The 23425-nt window shown below is 39.6% G+C and overlaps 3 protein-coding genes across 7 annotated transcripts; 1 reads left to right on the forward strand and 2 right to left on the reverse strand.

The window, feature by feature from the left end:
* Nucleotides 1-651: 651 nt before the first annotated feature.
* On the forward strand, nucleotides 652-5627 carry psmd4a (proteasome 26S subunit, non-ATPase 4a). The gene is made up of 10 exons (XM_027011545.2): nucleotides 652-719; nucleotides 1729-1869; nucleotides 2037-2151; nucleotides 2247-2333; nucleotides 2438-2506; nucleotides 2936-3151; nucleotides 3793-3901; nucleotides 4546-4677; nucleotides 4941-4996; nucleotides 5115-5627. Exons 1-10 carry the CDS (start codon nucleotides 694-696, stop codon nucleotides 5283-5285), a joined length of 1122 nt encoding a protein of 373 aa, XP_026867346.1. The 5' UTR covers nucleotides 652-693; the 3' UTR covers nucleotides 5286-5627.
* si:ch73-347e22.4 lies at nucleotides 5213-18738 on the reverse strand. 5 transcript variants are annotated; one of them, XM_027011544.2, is made up of 6 exons: nucleotides 18699-18738; nucleotides 16013-16247; nucleotides 15636-15920; nucleotides 15230-15544; nucleotides 7267-15119; nucleotides 6845-7151 (listed from the first exon to the last, which is right to left on the reverse strand). In XM_027011544.2, exons 2-6 carry the CDS (start codon nucleotides 16205-16207, stop codon nucleotides 6938-6940), a joined length of 8862 nt encoding a protein of 2953 aa, XP_026867345.2. In that variant the 5' UTR covers nucleotides 16208-16247; nucleotides 18699-18738; the 3' UTR covers nucleotides 6845-6937. The 5 variants fall into 5 exon arrangements, with proteins under 5 accessions (XP_026867344.2, XP_026867343.2, XP_026867341.2 ...); XM_027011543.2 differs by having other exon boundaries at nucleotides 5213-15119; nucleotides 15660-15920; XM_027011542.2 differs by having other exon boundaries at nucleotides 5213-15119; nucleotides 15642-15920.
* A 391-nt stretch (nucleotides 18739-19129) lies between these two features.
* apoea (apolipoprotein Ea) lies at nucleotides 19130-21471 on the reverse strand. Its single transcript, XM_027011567.2, has 5 exons — nucleotides 21450-21471; nucleotides 21271-21340; nucleotides 20817-20967; nucleotides 20343-20630; nucleotides 19130-19959 (listed from the first exon to the last, which is right to left on the reverse strand). The coding sequence occupies exons 2-5, from the start codon at nucleotides 21311-21313 to the stop codon at nucleotides 19620-19622; spliced, it is 822 nt and encodes a 273-aa protein (XP_026867368.1). The 5' UTR covers nucleotides 21314-21340; nucleotides 21450-21471; the 3' UTR covers nucleotides 19130-19619.
* Between the last annotated feature and the right edge of the window lie 1954 nt (nucleotides 21472-23425).

The following is a 23425-nucleotide window of genomic DNA, read 5'->3' on the forward strand; positions in this document are numbered from 1 at the left end:
GCATAAATCTGTGTTCCTCTGGGAACTAGTTACAGTTGTGTATAACATAAAATCTAAACGCTTCATCATGTATTTTTTGTTGTTGTTACTGTTTTAATTTTTGGCTATATAGTTTGGCCTGTATCCATGGATCTATGAGACCTACTGGGTTTATATGCTGAGCACATCAGAAATTTATTCTGGGCCTGATCCCTTCTGTAATTTATAGACTAGTGGAGCTTTAAAATCAGTTCTGTAACTAACTAGAATTCATTGTAGAGATTTTAGAAATGGAGTAATGTGCTCTGTTTTGTCCTGAGTAAAACTCTCACAGCAGCTATCTTTGAGCTCTTGGATGGTCTTTTTGGGAAGTCTAGTTTGGAGACCATTACAGTAGTCGACCCATTTGGAGATAGAAGTGTGCATGAGTTTCTTTAGGTCTTGAGACATTATGTACAAAGCAACAAAACAACAACAATTAAGTCACTGTCCAATAATTTATCGACTGCATTAAAAATATTACATTATGAATTGTGCTAACAATTGTGCTAACAATGCAGTCTCTTACCACTTGGTCGCAACAGTTGGGTATGTGCACTGAGCAGTCCTGCTAGACGAAGAAACATTTTTAGTACCCAATCAACGCCGTTATTATGAAGATCCTTATTTGGGCCAATCAGACGCGGTGTTGTTCCTGAATAGAACGTTTCCAAGATGGTGCTTGAAAGCACTATGGTCTGGTAAGAAATAAACAAACTCGTTATACACGTTTACACATAGCTAACGTTTACTGTTTTATACCTAACACATCGCTTACGTTTACTGTTTCGAAAAAAAATGTGTTTAAGATCTGTGTTTGACGTATGGGTCGTAATCAACGAAAAAGAGGACAATCGAGAACCCAAACGCCGGCTGGATTATCCTGAGTCATGAGCTAACGCTAATGCTAAGGCTAACTCTTATAACGCTGAATAAGATCCGAGGGAACGAAAACGGTCAACACGACTCATAAAACCAAAGCAGCGCTGAAGTTTAGCCTTCTGCTCTCTCATAACGTTCCTGATATAACTGGTTGGGTTCGCTACTTGACCTGTAGCTAGTTAGCTGTCCGGGCTAACCAGCGTCCAGGAGCCTGACGTTGGAATAGTTGTTCAAAATTGTCGGAATTATTTCGGCATTTGACTGAGACGCGGTTCCGACCCATTATACGTGGTATGATCATAATGAATTAAAAACATTTTATGCGAGAGCTCTCCTAGCTAATGCTGTTGTAGCTATCGCGTTGGGTTATGCTATCTAGCTGGTTGGGTTGAGGTAGCCAACAAAGCAGTAGCTTGCAAATTAGCTATGCTAGTGATTATTTTACATTTATGGCATTTAGCTGACTAAACCATCGAACTTGAGGGTTAAGGGTTTTGCTCAGGGGCCCAACAGTGACAACTTTGCAGTGGTGGGGATTGAACCATTAACCTGATTACTAGTCAAGTACCTTAACCACTGAGCAACCTTACTTTTACAAGCTGCGTGTTAGATGATTTGTCCGTATGTGGTTTCTGGCATTCTGGCCAGACAACAGTTAGGAGTCGGTCAATTAGAAATGACGAAGGCCTTGGACGTTTATGTTCACAAACATTTGACAAAGTACAGTCTTTCTGGTTCACTTTCTAGCACGATTTAAGAAAAATATAAACACAGAGGGCTGCAGGACACACGTCGCTACCTCGTCCACATTATCTTTACATTTTGCAGTGTGGACAACAGTGAATACATGAGAAATGGCGATTTCATGCCCACCCGACTACAAGCGCAGCAGGACGCTGTCAACATCGTGTGTCATTCAAAAACGCGCAGCAATCCAGAAAATAACGTGGGGCTCATCACCATGGCCAAGTGAGTGCGTTTTCAGCTTGGATCTGATTTTAGGCATCTTTTAACGAATATATCTGCTAGCGTCGTTTGTTCTCGGCGATTCGTATCAGTTGGACTGTTATTTGACGTGCTGGTATAGCGGGTTGATTTGATTTGGGGTTGATGTATGTGTGAATTTGTTTGCGCAGTAATTGTGAGGTCCTGACCACACTTACACCGGACACTGGTCGCATCCTGTCCAAATTGCACGCTGTTCAGCCTCGTGGAAAGATCAGCTTCTGCACTGGCATTAGGGTAGCCCATGTAAGTTAGCGTGTACTGTTCACTTCACTGAATTTAGTTTTAAAAGTGTTGGATTAATTTATGGCCATTTTGTGTGTGTGTGTGTGTGTGTGTAGCTGGCACTGAAGCACAGACAGGGTAAAAACCACAAGATGAGAATCGTGGCTTTTGTGGGAAGCCCAGTAGAGGACAACGAGAAAGATGTAAGATTTGTGTATGCATGTTGTCTTTTGTTTCTCGCAGAACTGCATATGGATAAAATGTGTTGCTCAGACTGTTCTGTCAACAGTTCCTCTGTTTTTCACAGCTGGTGAAACTGGCAAAACGGTTGAAGAAAGAAAAGGTCAATGTGGATGTGATCAATTTTGGAGAGGAGGTAACTGTTTTACAGCATTAAAACTTTTATTTTGGAGATGAGGTAACTTGCAGTATTAAAACTTTTTTTATTTTGGAAAATGGCATGTTGACAAATGTTACACTGTTAACATTATCCCAGACCTCAGTCATGGTTTTGCACACTCAGAAATAAATGCCCAGCAAGTCGTTTTTATTATAGTTATTAGTGCATCAATTCTTAGGAGCAAAGGCGAGCACTTAAATTTTGACTGCTCTATCTGATAGTTAAGAATAAGTAATAACTTCTAAGTTAGGTAGCACAGCAAGCTGCCAAAGAAATGTCTTAACCAGGACTGGTGCTTTTTGTAGGCAACTGTTTATTCTACTTTGCTACACCAGGATTTTGCGCTTTCGTTTTCCCCATGATGCATGAGTTGCACTGCCTTACTCATCTGTACTCGCACTACAGGAAGTGAACACCGAGAAGCTGACTGCATTTGTCAACACTCTGAATGGGAAGGAGGGCACAGGCTCCCACCTGGTCACGGTGCCCCCTGGCCCCAGCCTGGCGGACGCTCTGCTCTCCTCACCCATCCTGGCAGGCGAGGGCGGGACTATGATGGGCTTGGGCGCCAGTGACTTTGAGTTCGGGGTGGACCCGAGCGCTGATCCAGAACTTGCCCTGGTAAGGATGGCACAAGTGAGCAAGGAAAATGGTCGCTGCTGTGATGTGGACCTGTTTTTGCAACCCTCGCGGCTGTTCAGATCGAGGATTTTCAAAGCAGCACTCGCGCTGCCACTTTGATCTTTTTTGAGCTGAGGACACACAACAGGAGCAACATAATCTTTTAAGAAAACATCAGAAAAATGTTTCTGTACTCTTACTAAACTCCAATCATTACCTATATGAGAGTTAGGTTGTATCATTCTCTTTGACAAGATCATACACAGATCTAGATAATTAGCAGTTATATGGGAGGTAATCTAACTGAGCCTATGAATTTCCTTTAGCCTCACAAGAATATATTTTGAAACTAATTTGCATTTGAACATTTGCTGTTTTTCATATACAACCATACATTGTACGTACAGTGGAAGGAGTGTGCAGCATTTCTGTGGTTGTATCCAAAACTTCATAATACCAACACAATGTCAAAATAGCACAGCACATTTAACCTTACAAACCTTACACCTCACGTACAACATACTGTTTAGATCACGTCTAAAGTGCGCCCGGGTTATTTGGTCTTGCCTAAGAGATACGCACGTGGACCCGAACACGTTTGAACATGTCGGTTCAAACCACTATTCATTCTTCTCCGTCAGGCCCTCCGTGTGTCTATGGAGGAACAGAGGCAGCGGCAAGAAGAGGAGGCTCGCAGAGCGGCTGCGCAGTCGGCAGCAGAAGCAGGCATTCCCACCCCTACTGCCGATGGTACTGATGCATCGGGGGGGCACTGCGGCGGCGTTTACCATTTAAAGGGAAAAATTAAGCAAAGATTAATTAGCCTGTGTATTTTTTGGTCTGACCTTTTGCTTTACCCAAAATCTGTTCTGCAAATAAATGCTCAAATGTTCATGTACGTGGTTCAAGCAACCTTGTCAAGATACAGAATAAATTTTAAATGGTGATTTTTAAAACGGTAAATTTACAAAATGTAAATTGTAGATGTAGTATCATTCTCACAACTTTAAGATTTGTTGTACTTGGGTGCTGGATAATAGATGTGTTGAGGAAAGGTGATTGATGGGGGGGGGGCTGCGAATGTTAGTTGTTCAGCTGTGCACTACTTTTGTTCAGTTTTATAGATTACAGGAGGACATACTCTGTCCTTAACAAAGGTTGCAACTTTACTTATGATTGGGTATTGTTTGATGCAAATGTACCTTGTTTTCAGTGCAAAATTTAAAGAAACAAACTTTGGACATCAGACATATCTGATGTTAACCTTGCCTGATCATTACATGCTGAGGTTGCTAAAGTATTTAACACAGTTGTAGGCTCTGTTCCGTCTGACTTTTCCTCGAATCCATAATCAAAACAAGCGCACACACACCTGAGTCTTTAAATCTTTTTAGAATCGGAGGAGGCTCTCCTGAAGATGTCTGTGTCTCAGCCTGAGACAGGTGTGCCATCACTACCAGATTTCAGCAGCATGACTGAGGAGGAGCAGATTGCTTATGCCATGCAAATGTCCCTGGCTGGGGGAGGTCAGTTGTCCTCAATTCTTGTGGCACGTTCTCTGCCTTAATTTTCAGATGTTTTGTATTGTTAGAGCCCATCCCTGGAGATCTTCCTTTTGCAGAGTTTAGTTCCAACCTTAATCTAACACACCTGATTAATATTAAACCATATATTCAGTTGTGGGGTTTTTGGATAAATTATGCAGTTCTACACTTAGTGTATAACTTGCACACCTGTAATTGATAGCAGCCTAGAGCCTGTACATACGTATGTGTGTTTCTTTTTCCAGAATTTGGTGAATCGATGGATACAGGAGCGCCAATGGATACAGCTGAATCTGCTAAGGTACGGTACTGCGCCCAGATAGATTACCTTACTGATGGATATGATTTTCATTCTTGTGATCATTCATCTTGTGCCTGTCTGCTAAATATCTTCCCATCATCTTTTTTATTGCCAAAAGGAAGAGGATGACTATGATGTAATGCAAGATCCAGAGTTTCTCCAAAGTGTGTTGGAGAACCTGCCTGGTGTGGACCCCAACAATGAGGCTATTCGTAATGCCATGGGCTCTCTGGCTTCTCAGAGTGGGAACAAACCAGATGGCAAAAAAGATGAGGACAAGAAGAAATAAATAATGTCACTAGAAAGTGATGTATCCACCTGGTATTGCTTAGATGAGACATTTTGGGTGGGTGAAGGAGGAAAAAAAAGAAGCCCAACAAATAAACTGGGCAGTGAGACCTTCCCATAAATGTCCCAGAGAACAAGTTTAGTTACAGGCTTTATAAAGAATGGATGCCCTAAACATTTTTAAACTCTGGATGCATTCAATTTAACTGAGATATTGGCAGTCTATAGCTCAGATATACACATCATGCTCTCTCTCTCTTTCTTTCCCCTGTAGTGGTTGCTTCCTGTTTACTGCTGAATTTTTTTCTTTTCTATTGCCATTAAAGATTTGGTTAAAATACAATACTGGTATTTATTATTTAAAATACTGGTATTACTGCTTTTCTGTTGAGAAAGCATCTGCTAATAAAAAAAAAAACTATTGGTTCAGAGGGAAAAGTCTTTATATTCTTATGGTTCGTATTATATAAAAACCACTATTTGACTTTCCATTGAATTAACAAAATGGTCCAAGTAACTCCTACGTTTTTATTAAGCACTTTTAAAATAAACTTTTCAAAAAAAGTTTGTTTTAGAAAATAAATCTAAAGAATTTTCAAGGGAAGATGTCAAAGTGTCAGAGCTTTGATGTACAGTACACACAAACAGAAAAACTAATAAGCAGTTAGTGTCCAGTTTCCCTCATAACCTCAGGAGAAACCATTTGCTACTCTTCGATTCTCTATAAATGGCTATCGTTACCTTTTTACTGATACAGTATTTAACCATAATAAACAAAGTAAAGGGAAAAGCTAATCTAATACAGGAACTCTTAGGAAAAGAGTTCCAGTGCAGGTTTGTAAGAATATTTACAGGTCCATGTATACTGTAATATCAGTTTGAATGTATACATCAGTTCATCTGTGTAGACCAGTTCTTCAGTACCAAGTTTAAAATCAGGTTGGCACTAAAGCTGAAGTGTTGAAGGCACAAGTTCAGACCATATAGCATTCAATCAGATAATGAACAGGGCTTTTTGTTTTTTTTACATTCTGGTATTAGACATCAATGAAGGACATAAAACTCCAATCATCTGGACATTTTTTAGATTGTGGATAACAAACATTTCCAGTATCACAATAAAAGGTCTGTAGTGATATCTGATAACATTTAAATAATTCCACAAATAAGAATAAAACCTTTATTTACCTAACGCATATGGCATTGTCAAACTAACAGATGCAGTTTGAAACATTAATTTAACATGTCATAATAAATTTCAACATTCATAATACTGCACCATTCATAAAAATATAAAAATGTCTGACCTGTGTTTTGAAAAAGTGTCTGAAACAGTAGGTTGCTTATCCTGATGAAACATGCATTCTCATATATTCATTCTCCTTTCTCTGAGTATTTTTTCATTTATGTTTAGACATTTATTCCCTAATGCATGTAAAAAGTAGTGTTCATGTAACTCTTCAAGTCGGCTGAATCGTTCGGAGCAGTCTGCACATTCAAAGCTTTCTTCTTGCTCCCCCTTTTCATCTGTGTTCACACAGGTGGTTGGTCCCTCCAAAAACACACTCATTTGCACAAACTTATCTGTCCAAGTAAGATCATTAAGAAGAGCTTTGGCCTGGATATTATCGGTTATTGTTTGTGTGTCAAGTGCTAGCAAACATTCAGTGGGAAGAGATGGATTCGGAGAAGGTTCTTGCCTTTCCGAAGCCTGAGGTAGGTCTGTTGTGTCAGTTTCTGTACAGATTTCAGTGCTGTGTGGTATGCTTTGTCCTGGAAGACCACTTCTAGACATGATGCTGGGAGAAACATGGCCATTGCTTGATGTCTGTTGCAGTGTTTCATCCTCAGAATCCAAATTAATGACCTGGAGACATACAGTTGATAGACTGGGTATCACATAGAGCTTGTCAGGGTGGGGGTACGTGTAAATACTTTCATCACTTGGAATGGTATCAAGGTTCAGAGTAGATATCAAAGACCTGCGTGTAGGAGGAGTTGTACATTCTGTGCAAGGATGAAGGCTCCCATCTAATAATGAGGTAGATCCATTTGAATGGGCAGAACGACCGTGACTCCTTGAACCTGAGGAATGACATATCTGATGAGCATAGAGCAGATCCCCAGTGGAGAAGCTAGCCTTACATCTTTTGCAGGTGTATGGAAAGGAAAAGGGCTCTGATGGAATATCAGGGAGGGGGAGGCCAAGAGAATTATTGTGCATGTTTAAATGTTCCTGTAGGGCTTTTTTATTTGTAAATGAGAGATTGCATTTGAGACACTGGTGTGAAACAGTACCATTGTGGAGGTGACTATGCTTAACCAAGTTTCTCAAACTACTAAAGCTCTTTGCACAGACATCACACTGTAAGCTATATGATGGCTGATGAAGTGCACACTGGTGAGCATGAAGAGCATCTTCATGGACAAAAGTTTGGGGGCAGAGGGGGCAAGCAAAAGGTCGTTCTCCTGCATGGCTAATCATATGGTCTTTGTATGAACTGAAGAACATAAACTGGAGGTTACACTGAGAACAAGAATAGCAACGACTTTTCGCACGATGAATACGCTGGTGCAACCAAAGTCTGTTCCACCTTTCAAAAGACTGGCCACAGTGTCCACAAACGTATCTAAAACTAGGTGCATGTGTCTGCATGTGAGCACATAAAGTCCTGTATCGCTCATATCTCTGACCACAACGTGGGCACTCAAATTTCCAGAGACTTGGTGAGATTTCTATGCATTCCAAAGAGTTGTTTGATGACGCACAGCTCATCACAGACGGTGAGGGTGATGGAGGACTGGAATTAATGAACTGATCATCATCAGGCAGGTGTAGAGTTTCAGGCAAAGAAGAATCCTTCAGGGCAGGACAAGGCTGAGAAGTAATATGTTCTGTCCTTAGCAGATAATTATCATCCGTCTGGGACTTCTCCTCAGACTGCAGGACACTTGACTGAGAACCGTTTTTGATTATAGAAGTCTGTAAAGAACAGCTATTAATCTGTGAATTATACTGAGAGTAAGTACATTTCTGGGTGTCACCATTCAGAAAATCAGTAAGAGAAGCACCACATGACACCTCCTCCCCACTTGAGTGACAGCACACCTTACAATGAATACTAACTTCAGAATCCTTATCATAACTCTGCCCACAAGAAAAACAGAGATATGGTGGAGACTTGGTGTGGGTCTGAAGGTGGAGAGTATACTGGCACCATTTCTGATAGAGTTGCTTGCATATCTGACATTTGAAGAAAACTGGTGTATTTACTTGGCCATCAACTCCCTGATTCACTAGAAAGCCTTCAATGTCACTGTGGGTCCCATTTAATTGCTGCTTACCAATACATAATTTGGATGCTTGATGTGCTCGCAGAGCAGAGAGGTCAGAGAAAGCATGACTGCAGTGACAACAGGAGAAAGGGGTCTCACCAGTGTGCTTCCGGGAGTGATTTTTCAGTGCCTTGAGCCGAATAAACCCTTTACCACAAATGGAGCAGGCATATGGTTTAACAGGCCAGTGTGTTTTCTCATGGGCTACAAGGTGCGAAAGCTTCCGAAATGTTTTTCCACAGGCTTTACAAGACAGGAGGTTCTCTCTGCCATTCATATGGCTTTTCAACATAAATTTGTTGGGATAGTTGTTACAAATTTTGGAAGTAAGGCTGTCGTTATTGTCTGATGGGACACTGGGTTTACACTGGGTAATTTTGCTTGGTTTATTACTGGACTCCTGTAAGTGAACCTTAAAGTGTGATACCAAATCATATTTTTGAGAGAATTTTTTAGCACAGCAAGGACATTTCAGAGACGTTGGCTGCACATGAACGTTTTTATGGGATTTAAATTTGGAGAGGTGAGCAAAGTTCTTTCCACAGTGTTTACATCCATAAGGTTTTTCACCTGTATGAATACGTCTATGAGCAATGTATGCCGAGATATGATGGAAGATCCGACCACAGTATTTACAAGTGATAGTTTTTTTGGCTATTTGTTTTAAGGATCCCCTCTTTGCAGTCTCATCAGCTTTGTTTAGTGTTGCCATGTAATCTTCATCACAGTACTGAGTAAATCCATCAGCTGTCAGAACTTGAGAGCGTTGATGTGAAACAGCCTCGCTAACAATCTTTGCTCCAGGTGAGTCTTCCAGTGTAATGTCCCTCCCTAAATCTTCTACATTTGACATGTGTTTGTGTTCATCAGACACTTTGAGACTCGCATTACTTAGTTTTCCTAATTCTTGTTCCTTTATTTTTTTGTCACAACATACATCGTCAATCTTGCCAGAATGAAATCGAGTGTTAAGACCAGAAGATTGCTGAGACGTTTCAAAAGCATCACCATCATTTGGCTTAATGCTGAGAACTTTCTCCTTCTTCCTCTGATCATAACTTGACTTTTTTCGGTGTGCTATACCTTTCATATTCTTATTGTTTAACTTGGTAACAGTGTTTGTCAATAGAGCAAAGTGAGCCCCTTCATTCTGTGATTCCGGTAGCATCTTACTAGCATCAGCATGAAAATCTTTTATTGAACTCTTTTCATCATCTCTTAAAAGAATGTCTTTTTGTATTTCAGTCTCAAGTGAGCCTTCGGAAAGATCTAACAGTTTGTCACGTTCAGTAGGTTTCTGCTGCAATTGTTCACCCAGTGTTTTTCTACTTGTTACCTGGCCAATATCTGTTTGAAATTTTGTGATCTTACTTCTGGATCCTGTCTTCACACCCCTTTTCTCTCCACACTCAGCGACTACATTTGATGGTTGCTTTATTGCTTTTTTCTGGTCACATTTCTTTTTCTTTTTTGCATGGTTACTCAGGGACTCTGCGCTTGAACTAATCCCACTGTTGAATTTTTGCTTCCTCTTTACAGAAGGAATACGAGCCACTAGCTGCATTTCTTTGTTCTCTGATATTTTTAGATAATGACCAGGAGATGTTCCAGAAACCCCTATGCCATCTCTGTCTGTATTTTGATGTTTTTCATCAGTAACATCACAGCTACTCTGATTAGGCAGAGGTTCATGGCAGTTAGATTGGTTTGGGGCACCTTGCCTCTTAGTGGATTTTTTGGCTTTCTTCATATCCCTTTGGCACACAGCTTGACTATGTGATGAGATATTGTTGTTTGCTGCGCTAACATCAGGTTTTTGAACCCCTTTGACTTTTGCCAGTCTTTTAGAATGCCTTAAATTTGACAGCTGCAAGCTTGCTGACTTCATGTTGGACTTTTTGCCTTGTCTCTTTGAATGACTGGGAACAGTCTGTGGCAAAGTTACTGTGTCAGATGGACTGGAAATATTCCATTCTTCAAGTGGTTTTTCTAAGTTACTGCTCATGGCATTTTTTAATAACACTCTTTTTCTTTTAGGCCGGCCAATCTTCTGTGTCACCAAACTTTCAGGTGCTGTAGATTTAATTTCTTCACTGGCAACATTTGAGTTTTGACAGGGTGAGACAACACATTCCATAGGAGGTATGGACATGTTTTTCTTGCATTTTGGATCATGTTTCATTGTTACAGAAGATTTTCTTGATTTGTTTTTTGTCTTTGATGGTTGTTCTGATGAGACCTGCTCTCCTTTTTGAGCTTCATCTAAAGCAGCTGTTTGTGTTATTTGAGCCCTTAATGCTGTATCTTTTCTCTGCTTCTTTGATGGTCTTCCACGACCTGCTGATTTTTTCCTTTCTCCACTAAAAATAATACAGTTATGGGTAAGAGTTCCTCTATCAGTGGTGGTTTGTGAATGAAAGGGATCTGACTCCTCAAGATTACTAAGACCCTCACAGGGATCAGATGACATATTACTAGAACAGTTGCCTGTGTTTTCAGGCAAATAGGAGCAATTTTTCAATGAACGGCATGATTTTCTAGAGGTGTTCATAAGTGAATCTGTCCGTGTTTCTTTTGACTTAATTAAGTCTTTAAAAACAACACTTTGAGGGACTTTCTGTAGATCTTGGTTAGTTATATTTCCTGAAGTCTCCTGAATAGCTGACAGTAGTTTAGCCATTTTAATTAGCGTCTTCTTTTTATAGGGACGGCCAACTCCTTTCCTTTGAAGAGATCTTTGAATTCTTTTGAGATAATCCCGTTCCTCTAGCTCAGTGGAACAATCCACTTTAATTGAAACCATTTCCTTGTCAAGGGAATCCGACACTTGCTGTTGAGTAACAGGCATTTCATGATGCCCTTCGGGGTCCAGATTCACATTTTTGGTACTAGTCTTCCAAACAAAAGGGTGTTTCTTAGGGCTAGATTGTTGTTGCCTTGGCTTGTTTAAATTGTTTTTGACTTCCTTTGTTGGCTTCTCTGGTTCGACTTTAATCTCTGGCAAAGGCTGAACTCTATTTTCCAATTGTACTGGAGACACTGTTTCTGTAAACAAATAAGGATCAACTGTTCCAGGAGTTTTTGTGTTTTTCTGGGATTTTTTTGCTTTCTTTTTCACTACATTTTTATTCTGATCACATTTCAGAAGTTCTTCAGAAGTTTTCATAATACAGAAATCGAGCTGCAAATCTGGTGTGTTGTCCAATCTCTGAGCCATGTTCTGTTTGGAATCTGTCTGAGTGTCACTATGATCTTGTGCTTTCTGGCCATTCTCTTTCGGTGTGCTTGAAAAACCACATAGAGCAAAAGCATTCTCTGAATCCATGGTTTCCTGTGGGGTTGTAGGAGTTTTAACATTACTTTCTGACTTGACACATTCAACATTTTTGTTGGAGCATGATTTGATAAACTTCATTGAGCTCTGGCTTTTGAAATAGGGAGCTGGGTTACTTTGCTCCAATAAAGAATTGCTTGATGCAAACAACTTTTCTGTTTCATTTTGCAGTTTTGAGCTCCTTTTCTTAGATTTCTTGGTGTTCTGTGTGCCCAAATTTAAACAACTAATCTCAGACACTGAAAGGGAATCTGCCGAATCAGATGCTTCACAGAAGGCAGGACCCTCTGTCAAATGATTAGTTATGTCAGTATTTCTTTCCTTTTTACAGGATTTTTTTAATCGTCTTTTTGCTTTTACTGAACTCTCCGCTCTGAAAGTTACTCTACTTTCCAAAGTCTCTAAAACTAATGGAAGAATGGAATTTTCTTGCTGGGACACAGCTTGGCAGGTTGTGGGTGTTTGTGCGCTGTTATTTTTGACTTCAGAAGCACTCTTTTTTCTTGGCTTCTTTGGAATGACTTTTGAACTAACTATACCAGTGATCCTAGTCTGAGGCACTGGGGTAACAGCTGAAGACTGCAACTGGCTATGAGAAGCACTACAATCAACAGCGTGGTGTTCAACTGTTGCAGCATTCCTAGTTTCCTGTTTCCTTTTTTTGGCAATTTTTTTTGTCTTTTTAATGTTGGTACTTCTATTACTTCCCATTATTGAAGTACTGTCTGTATGTGGTGATGAATCTTCATATGGGGAATGATTCTGAGTAAGGGTAAGCATGCCATCAATTCTCAGTGCCCTCTTGCTCCTTTGCCTCTTAGTCAGCAAGCTTTCCTTATCCTCACTATCAGGAACAGCATTATATGGAGGTGTTTTACAACTGATGTGACTTGGCATTTCATTATTATCCTTCATATTAATCGGCTCTTGTTTAATAAAAGCAACAGCATTGCAGAGTTTTGTTTTTGGTATTGTGTTTTGTATCTCTGTCTTCTTAGATGGGCTAAATAATGTCTCCTCTTGCAGGTGTAACTTTTTGGTTGGTGACTCACATCCTCCAACTGATGAACTGTAAGACGTGACCAGGATTTTATTATTTTCCTCCGGCAGTATTTTAATTTTCTTTGGTATCCTTTGCTTTCTCTTTGTGCTCTGTGGGACATCAGTAGTGAAGCTGACCCTCTCATATTCAGTCTCATCTTTTTTTATTGACAAGAGCTCAAAGTTCCTCTTGGGATGGAGATCACCACTTTTATGGGTGAACTGCATTTCAGTGCCGTCACAGGTCAATGCCTCAGAGTCAGAAGTCAGTTCACCTATTTTTTGGCCCTGACCAGCTAATGTCTCACACCTTATTGTGTTTCTTTTTCTTGGCATTTTCTGCCTTTTTAGAGCATTTTGTGGGTTTTGAGGGGAAAAGACATTTTCAGAGCCAGATGTGGGTGAAGCCTCCTGTACATTTTCAAAAGCATACGGTTCGGGAAATTCTGGTATATTGCTGGAGACCAATGTTTTCCTTGGACATCTAAGTATTTTGAATATTTTTGCTGAATCTTCTGTAATTTGGCATGCTGCAAAGTCTTGTTTATTTGGTGTGCTTAAAGACAACTTTGCAGTATTTCTGGTTTCCAGTGTGTCCTGTGCTTCATCGGAGTGTTTCAAGTCAACTGTTAAGACACATAGAGAAGGCAGAGAAGGTTCCTGAGTTTCCACATTGTGAGGTTGCTTTGCACCACAGCCGTTATCTTTTTTTTTACCGTGAGCATATAAATCACCTGTTTTCCTTTTGACTGGCTTCTTTTTTTTCACCTTGTGAGATCCGTGAACAGCAGAGAACGCTTCAGTGGTGAATACTGATTCTTTTGCTAGTCTGGATTCAGCATTTGACAGGTAACTTAGATATACCTCTTTTGCAGGAGGTAGATTGGAACCATTTTTCTCAGTTTTGACCTCATTTGTACTGTCTGTACGAGTGTGATAGGGCTCTGTAAATTTGAGTGCAGTGGTAGGAGTAATTATCTTGCATAGGTTACGTACAAGGTCCTGAAGTTTACTGACAGAGGTAGATGAACATACACAATTTGGTTCAGCAGAATTACTGTTGAAGACACATGGCCAAAGGGCACCAACCTTCTCATTATGAACTTTAGTTTTTGAAGGACAGTGTTGGTAATTGCTTATATTCGTTTCATCTGTTATGTTTGAGTACCGGTTTTCTTCCACATGTATCAGTGGCAAAGCTGGCTTCTCATTTTGCAGTTCTGTATTGTTAAGGTTTATGTTAATTTCTGACTGAGTACAACCATGTTGTCCCATTTGATCAATGTTATACATTAGATTCTGGCTATCACATTCAAGTTTTGTTATTTGGGCAACTTGGACCTTTACATTTTCATCAGGTATACCAAAATGTGTAGGAACTGTTGCATTGTCACCTTTAGAGACCTTCTCTTCAGAAAACTCAGTATGACTGATTGCACATTTTCCAGTGCTGTCACCTTTACAAGACTGAGCATGTCCAATGTTGTAAGAGCCATGTTCAGCAGTTAGCACCAGTACTGTAGCAGCTGATGGAAGTGTGCGATTTTCATTCCCACTACTCTCCGAAAGGAGAGAAGGAGCCTCAGATGCAAGTTCATGTAGATTTTTAGACTGCTCCTCCATGTTAAATCTCATCACACCTAACCTCTCTGAAACGCAAGGTTTCTTAGTAAGAGAAGAAACTTCTGTCTTTTCCAGAGCGCAAACCCCCGTAGCTGCAGGCGGTTCCAGAGCGCAAACCCCCGTAGCTGCAGGCGGTTCCAGAGCGCAAACCCCCGTAGCTGCAGGCGGTTCCAGAGCGCAAACCCCCGTAGCTGCAGGCGGTTCCAGAGCGCAAACCCCCGTAGCTGCAGGCGGTTCCAGAGCGCAAACCCCCGTAGTTGCAGGCGGTTCCAGAGCGCAAAGCCCCGTAGCTGTAGGCGGTTCCAGAGGGCAAACCCCCATAGCTGTAGGCTGTTCCAGAGGGCAAACCCCCATAGCTGTAGGCTGTTCCAGAGAGCAAACCTCTGTGGCATTCTGGAATCCCAGTAATGGGCATTTCTCAAGTGTGCTACATTCAGTCCCTTTAATACTCCTGTCATTCAAAGATGAGCCATCGGTCGAGAACAGCTCCTGAATTATTCTCTGGAAGTATGAAAAGACAAAAAGTGTGAAAACAAACGGATACTTTATTTTACTATAACTGAATCAAAATATTAGTTTATATAAAAATGTGTTTAGAAAACACAACCTACCCTCTGTCGGACATCCTGATTTGATTTAACAGGTGACATATTTGTACCATCTGATAAAACACTAACAGATGAATTGCAATCCCTGTTAAATCCTGTTCTCTTATCCCTCTCTTGAAAACTGGACATGTAATCTATAGAATGAAAGTGGTCCTTCACTGGATCCAATACTCTTGTCTCTAGTTCCTCATACATTAGTGCAGTTCCGCACATGTCCACTGATAGATCTTGCTCCAGTTCCATACCATTGCTCATTTCTAAAGCTTCTTTGATAACAGATGTCCAGTGGGAAGAACTGCCCCCTTTCAGATCCTGGTTCTGTAAAATCAAAAAACAGCACATACTGTTCTTTAAAGAAAGTCAGCTACCTTTTGATTAGGAATAATCAAAATGATTAATAATGATTTACGTTTACTTGAGCTGATATATGTACATCACTGATTGATCCAGCAGGTAAACCATTATTGATTAAGATACATCTCCCTCTCCTCTCTGTTGCTGCCGTTTCTCCATAACTCTCTGCCACTTCTCCAATATTGGACCTAATAGAACACTGATTAACTGGGAAATACAAATATTTCCCAGAATCAGCTGCTGTTCCTGGCAGAATTCCCAAACAATCAGAAGAGAAGTCACTGTGTGTGGAGGATGATTCAGCTTCAACAGACAGCATGCCTCTTATCAGATCTGCCTCCTAGAAATGTAGCAAACAATATTTAAAGCTTTAGAAGGATTCAATTCTGCCTCAGATTTAAGGTATACAATATAACAAAATACTTCACATACCTTGTTCTGATGTCTTTCTGGCCATAGAGTATGAGGAAACATGCTTTCCCTATAATTCCCAGCCACTGTTACTTCTCCATTATTTGCAGGAATATTATTAGTATTATCCAATCCTTGGCATTCCTGTGATGTATTATAGGACACTTCATCATTATGTCTGCACTGGGCATTCCATAGAGGGAACTTGCCATCCATACTTGTATGAATCCGGAGAGTATGACTTATCTCCTAATTTCTATCCGCAGGCCAAAAAAAAGAGAGAAAAATACAGTTCTATTTTAAAACAGCCTGAAACGCACACATATGTACACATGCAGCTAGCAAAGCTGTTCAAGAAAATAATTTTTTAAAAAGACCTGATATATAATCTTACTTCATAAGTTGATTCTAGTATTGAATAAGGACAGTGTGTTTTGACTGCTCTTACACAAATCACTGTATTAATGAACTCAAACTAAGTAATTAACTAAGTCAAGTGTATCAGCAGACAAAAATGTAGAGCAAGAGAATTTCTAAGAACTTAAAACATTTCCAATACATTTATGACATGCATGTTCTGTAGGAATAAACAGCTCAAATATAATCTTGTTTTACTGGTTAGTGATTAGAATAATTGTACCACAATGTCAAAGAAAAATTGGAAATTGCGAACTTCATGCATAAACCAGATTAGATAACCATCATGGCAGTAATTTAACGATTGGCATGTTAATTTGTGCCAACATTTGCCACTGGAGGGAGCGGCAACTCCATATCACCTTATGAAGTGTTAATGTTGTTAGGCTTTGTTAAAGGAGACCTTTAGGCCTACTTTGTAAAAGCAGAAGGGGGAAGGTCCACAAAAACACTTAAGACTAGTGCTGAGATTTGCCATTACTGAGAAGCTCAAGCCCAGGTTAAAGTATCACCTTAAATTCAAAATAAGAATGTGTCACACACAAGACAAAACACGCATAACACACACAATCAAGGTGACTGAACTAATAAATCATTTTATACGGCATAATTTTGTACTGCACAATTAAACAACCACCATAAAAACAAAAAGCAAACAGATGCAAAACCTTCACATTACTGCAAAACATTTCCCTTCAAGTAAAACTAAACAGTCACTTTATGTGAAGTACAGACTTGACCTACCAGCCATAAAAATCACATAAGACACAGACGCAGCCCCAGGTGAAAGGTGAAATTACACTTTTGTTTGATATTATTGTGATAAGCACTCTGATGTCAAACTGTATGGACACAATGTTTTGTGCATGCCAAACCTATAGTTTAACTATTTGTAAATTCACTTTGGGCCACTGAAGCTGTCTGACTGTTCAAAGATTTCAAGACAGTACATATCTTACACTCTCAGTTCAATTTTTGATCATTTCATAATAGCTACATTTAGCCTTTAAACAAACATTTTTAGCTTTAACATTTATTAAAACTAACATTTCTTGCATGTAGACCACTATAAACCAAATGTTGGCCACCCTTGCCATCTCAGTTGTGTTAGTTTTGTGAAAGTGCTGTGAAATTAAATAAATACAGCACTTCCGGAGCAAGTTCATCTACTGTCTAGTACTGTAAGTGGTTTCCTGGATGTGGATTGGTTTATCACAGATTTTAGTCATATGCAAAAGCAATTAGGAAAATACCTGCTGGCTGCTATAGTTCTCTAGTACTCCACATTATGTGAATAAATGGTGTCAGACTGACGTCTTGGATAGGCAAAGCAATACTGACGTCAGTGTTTTCTGTGATATAGCTGGCGTTAACAAACAACTGGGCGTTGAGCTGAATCTTATCAAGCCTATCAAGGGATGGAGTAGGTCGCCTGCAAACTAAACTCCGCAACGCCTTGGCTGTCCAAGATCCGAATTTGACACCCCTAGAGTAAATCAAAACAGCAGCTACTCCTGCAGCGGGGATAAGATTAGTACTGTTTAAACTACAGCGACAACAGATTAAATCCCAGTCCCTTTTATTAGCTAGCTATCTAACTTGCTAAAATGCTTTAACTGAACAGTCAAAACTATTCAACTATCTAGAAGGGAACACGGCTACATGTACTTATCCAATACCGTAAAACCAGTAACTTAGCTAAACACCCAAATAACGCATGCTACAAAACTAACTAATAGAGCTCTGAGGTGGAAGTAATATATTTTCCCCAAGACCACGTAGGCTATATTTCAGTGCAATATGCTATATAATGTATTCAGTAACTACCAGTCATTTGTCTAATTGGCGATACTTTTCCTTCACATGCCAGTAAACTATCGGCTAGCCAGCTAGCGTTAGCTATCACGCCAGCAGTACGGTTAGGTCAGCTATTCTCAAGGTGCATTCTGTCTTTGTACACAATATGAGCGATACCTTACACAACACGGATCGTAAAGAGTAGGGCTACCGATACCGTCTGGAGAGCGACTTCCGCTGAGCGTGTTTTTAAAGACGACCTCGTTAAAAAGAAAACATTTAGTTTAGTTAGCTTGGTTTCGCTAGGTTAGCAGCTAGCTAGCTGCCCAGCACGCGTAACCCGGACTCGTGCATTCACCGCTGCAGCTGGCGGTAGAAGTTCTTGGTTTTCGAGTGGTCATTTTCATCCACGTCCAAAATGCAACTCGACACCGAGGCTTTCTATGCACTATTGGTTCTTATCTTTATGTTGTGATATGCAAGCGCTGATTACCCCCGTGGCGCTGTATTTTCCACTGCTGTTGCACCCAAACACATCATCCGCAAAGACCGGAAGCTCTGGATGTTGCGTGTAATGTTGTTCTCGCGTCTCTCTGCCCATGTGTTAGAAGCGCGGGCTTTACAACCAGAATCACACGTAGCTAGGGATATTCATTTTCATTCATGGAATGAGTGAACATCTAAAGTTCATAAACTCGGTCAAAGGTGAATCATCTACATTTAAAAATACAAAGCACTTGGAAACATTACGATTACTTCAATACTTAAATTTGGCCACGATAGATAATATTACGATAGAAAATATTATCAGTGGTCAGTTTAAACAGGTAAGAGTCTCAGCATAACATGCCACAATTTCACTGGTCTAGCAATTCTGTTAACCTATTTAAAAAAAACTTTCTGTAGAGCTCACTTTAAGCACAGTCGGTTTTATTAGTTTTCTTCCTTCTTCTCTTGGTTTTGGTAAATGCGTTTGAGGTGTAATTTTTTGGCCATTGACATAAGGCAAAACTAACAATAAACATCAGGCCAAACTGTTCTTAGCATAGCCAATTTCACATTTTTTAAATGTTTACATTTACCTGACACTTTTAATCAAAGTGACTTACAATTATGTCTGAATACAACTTAAGCAACTGAGAGTTAAGGGTTTGTCTTACTCAGTGGCCCAACATTGGCTACTTGGTAGTGGTAGGACTTGAACCAGCAATCTGATGATTACTAGCCAAGTACCTTAACCACTGAGCTACCACCACCAAACATAAGAAATGCTTCCCTAGGTCTAATTCCCGGTTCTTCAGATTTAGCTGAATTTTTTATTTTATTTTTTTTTTACTGAACATACATGTTTATTTTAAAGATTAATATGGTTCTGTCATTAATATGGTCCTGTCCACCTTCCCCTTTAGTCAGTTTAGACATTTGGGTTAAAGGTTTCCATGATGGTCTGCAGCTTCTCCTCAACCTGGGTCGTAAATTTGTGGAACCAGCTTTGCAGCTCCTCCACTTGGTCCTGGAGTGTGGCATGCACATGTGCTTTGGTCTTCTCTGCCTGCTCTCGTAGACCCTCAAAGTGAGATTCCAGTTTCTTCCTCACTTCTTCAGTTTGAGCCTTCAGCATTTCACCAATAGTAGAAAACTTGTCTTCAGCGTTTTGCCGGATTGCATCAACGTAGGGAACAAGGCGCTCCCTCATGTTCTCTACACGGTCAGTAGCACGAGTCTGAACCTCCTCGAGGTATGTGGCCACTTTCCTTAGGGGAAATTCAGAAATTGTTTAAAATGACTTTGATAAATTTAGCAACATAATATTTCAGTTATTGTCAACAGCTGTGAACAGAAAGAGCCTCTCTTTTCTGTTTCTTAAAACTGCAAGAATCTGTTAAGATGGGACACTACCCTCCAGACATGTAAGAGCTGGCCCGCAGTAGCAGCCTTGTCAGAAATATCTCACCTGCATGTGAGGTATGTGATTTAATTGAATTATTTTATACATGTCTTTGGCTCTGGTGAAGCAAAGGTCTATTATAAAGATACCACACCATGAACTAAAAGTAAATTAAAGTTATTGCATTAAGTTAATTGTCCTACAGAATTATCTTGAACCTGTAAAAGTGTGTGTCTTTACTGAGCTCACTTGTTGATCTCCTGGGTGTCCTTGTTCAGACGCTTCTTTAGTTTGCGGACATAAGTGTTGGCCCTGTTTTTGACTTCATCTGCGTTCTGCTCCACCATGGTTTGGAGCTCCTGGCTGTACTCGGTGATGCGCTCCTTGGCCTCCTCCATATGCATGCGGAGTTTATCAGACAGCAGCTGCAGGTCTTCATGCATTCTCTGAGTGGTGTCCTGGGCATAAGGTGCCAGCTTGGTCTGCACATCGTTGTAGTACATCTGCAGGTCTGACATGCTGTCACTGATCAGTGAGCTGGAGCATTGAAGAAGGATTTTGTCTGAATCACGGACAATAACTGACTTGATGTAAGCTTCTCTGGTAGTGAGCAGCACATCTTTGATATATATAGTGCACATTTTTGATCCATTTTCAATTTTTTTTTTAAATTCACAGTTGGTAATAAGTTGATGTGTGGTGCAATGAGAATTTTTGCCATACTCAAGTTCTCTGCCAAGCTGGGAGGTCTTCACACTCTCTTTCATCTCCTCAGCCTTGGAGCTCAGGTCATCCACGTACCTCCAGAACTGATCCACCATCTCCTCCCAGCGGGCTTTGGGTTCATCCTGAAACAGGAAACGGCCCTGGCAGCCTACAAAATAAGGAAAGCAAAGGGAAAATATTGTCTCTATTCTCTCTAGTGAATGAGAGATGTACAAGAGCTGATGTTACCACATGCTTTAAATGGCAAGATCAAAAACATCTGCTTTTGGGCAGTAATAAAAATTGTCAGGCAAAGTAGCCAAAAAGAACTGCCCAAAATAGACAGAAGCCCCCAGAAAATAATTTATTTATTCACTAAATTGTGTGTAAGCTAGGGAGCCTTTCTGGCTGGTTAATAATATTTAAATACCTTCACATAGTTAAAATAATTAATCCACACAAAGAATCTCACCTGAGATGATAAAAAGAGCAAGGATTACAGCACAAAGCTTCATTGTTTTCCACCAGAGTATCTGCAGAGTCTTAAAATTGTGGAGGAGATGAAAGTCAGCAGAGATTCCACATAATATCCAATCTAAATGTGATGCAAAATGTCGTGATAACTAGGACCCCAAAGTGATAATAACTCACCTCACTTGGTTGTGACTTGGATGACTGCAGTAGGCTTTTGGAAATTGCTGGTATTTATGTGACCTGGATCTAGTCAGGTGACCTAGTTAATCATAATAATGAGCTGAAGTGGCAGCCCCCGTCCGAAGTTCTCACTACCAGATTCTTTTATTGTTATATTCCATTCCACGTTGCAACACAGTTCCAAAAGTACGTTACATATGTTAAAGTATGTTAAACTTCTAATTATACTTGGATTTAATTAATATATATGCTTAAATTATTTATTTATTAGTAGATGTAACAGGAAAAGAACACTAAGTAAAAAAAAAACGTGGACTGTGATATATGAGTTTGAAAGGGAACTTTTTAAATATCAGTTACAGGTTGTCAGCACATTTTTATCAACTCACCGGGGCTGAAGCACCTTTAACTGCACATATTTTATGTAATAAACTGGGCAATAACCTAATTCTGACCTAGACAGCAAAATTGAAATGATGTTTAAGAAGAGTTTATAACCCAAAAGACTCATGCCATATTATTCATTCATATTTCTACCCTTTCTGGAAATAAAATGGATTTTTAATTACAAGTGGAATGGTAACATAGTTTCAATAAGATACTATTTGTTTTAAGTAATATAAACTGAAGAGCATACTATGTTCCAGATCACGCTGTGTTCCCTAACATGCCAGTTATGCTAGGACATAAAATACTCTTTTAATATGGATTTGTTGTCTTGCATGTTTTCAATTTAGATAGTAATCTTTAAAGTCTATTATATGAGTGAAAATGAGATGACCTTCTCACCACTTCATTCCACTGTGAATAGAGTTAATGTTCTCTTATCTGTCCATGTAGACAAAGAAATTGGTCAGATGTTCCATGTCTCTCAAAATCACTTGCCAGGTGTCAACCGTCCTGGGAGGAATCCTTAATGATGAATATACTCATGTATATACTCAGATGCATCTCAAGGTATTGTTATAAAGGATAATTATAATAATATATAATCAAATTCACAACAATATTATCACAATGGATAGCTGGTCTAGGTTTGATGGCAAACCTTTACTTATCCCAACAACCTGACTTAATGTGAAAATGCTTGCAATGATGCAATTGATTGGTTCTTAACAAGTGATGTCATAGTGTTTCTTAATCTTTTTTTTGTGGGGGGGGGGGGGGGGTGACATTGTTTTTTATGTTAAGTAGTTGACTAGTTTAGGTCAAACACCCCTTATCCAAAATCACACCAATCATTTACTTGAGTTAGAACTGATGTAAGCAGGTTATTTAAGAACACTATGGATAATCTATTTTTATATCATAATAGCTACACTGTAACATTGATTACAGGAGCTTTAGTCTAAAGACTTTCTGTGTATTTGTAAGCAGTTTAATTTAGATTGCCTAACTTAAGTGATTTGCCAAATGCATGAGACTTCATTCCAACCCCATAATGAAGGTTAGGTATGACAAAATCATATCAAGAATTGCTTTCCTTCATAGACCTCTGTATCTGTATCTGATGGTACTTTCAAGCATTGTAAATTATTTTTGCTAACATATAACATGGTCCAGGTATGTTGTATAATAACTCCATCGTCTACAGGTTCTAGCTGTTACAGCCATGCCTGGATCTGGTACAAATCAAGGTTAATAGCAGTATTCAATCAAGCTGTGGGCTATAAGTCCTGCCCTTCATGTTTTTGCAGTCATTCGAACCACTCCATGATCATAACTGACTTGAATTTAAATAATGTTGGAATTTTCCAGAATGTAAAAGCACAGAGTGTTTTAGCATCCATTTTGATGGTGCAGTCTTACTGGCTGGGTATCAAGAATAGTGATTAGAGGTTTAGTGTTCTTGAGATATGAATTTAAATAATATTTTATGTTTTTACAAAATAATAACATAACAGATAACATAACAATAACATAACAAATAATAAAGATTTGTAAGAACACTGTTTTTGAAGAAGGCAGTTTTT

Source organism: Electrophorus electricus, chromosome 8, assembly GCF_013358815.1.
Source record: "Electrophorus electricus isolate fEleEle1 chromosome 8, fEleEle1.pri, whole genome shotgun sequence".
NCBI lineage: Eukaryota > Metazoa > Chordata > Actinopteri > Gymnotiformes > Gymnotidae > Electrophorus > Electrophorus electricus.

Coding starts and splice junctions, on each gene's coding strand:
- psmd4a (XM_027011545.2), top strand. CDS start 694: ATGGTGCTTGAAAGCACTATGGTCTG. Junction 1,870..2,036: donor GGGCTCATCACCATGGCCAA/GTGAGTGCGTTT, acceptor TTGTTTGCGCAG/TAATTGTGAGGTCCTGACCA. Junction 4,678..4,940: donor AATGTCCCTGGCTGGGGGAG/GTCAGTTGTCCT, acceptor TTCTTTTTCCAG/AATTTGGTGAATCGATGGAT.
- apoea (XM_027011567.2), bottom strand. CDS start 21,313: ATGAAGCTTTGTGCTGTAATCCTTGCTCTTTTTATCATCTCAG. Junction 20,968..21,270: donor TGCTCTTTTTATCATCTCAG/GTGAGATTCTTT, acceptor CTTATTTTGTAG/GCTGCCAGGGCCGTTTCCTG. Junction 20,631..20,816: donor CAGCTTGGCAGAGAACTTGA/GTATGGCAAAAA, acceptor TCAATGCTCCAG/CTCACTGATCAGTGACAGCA.
- si:ch73-347e22.4 (XM_027011540.2), bottom strand. CDS start 16,207: ATGGATGGCAAGTTCCCTCTATGGAATGCCCAGTGCAGACATAATGAT. Junction 15,921..16,012: donor CAGAAAGACATCAGAACAAG/GTATGTGAAGTA, acceptor CTACATTTCTAG/GAGGCAGATCTGATAAGAGG. Junction 15,545..15,635: donor ATATATCAGCTCAAGTAAAC/GTAAATCATTAT, acceptor TTGATTTTACAG/AACCAGGATCTGAAAGGGGG.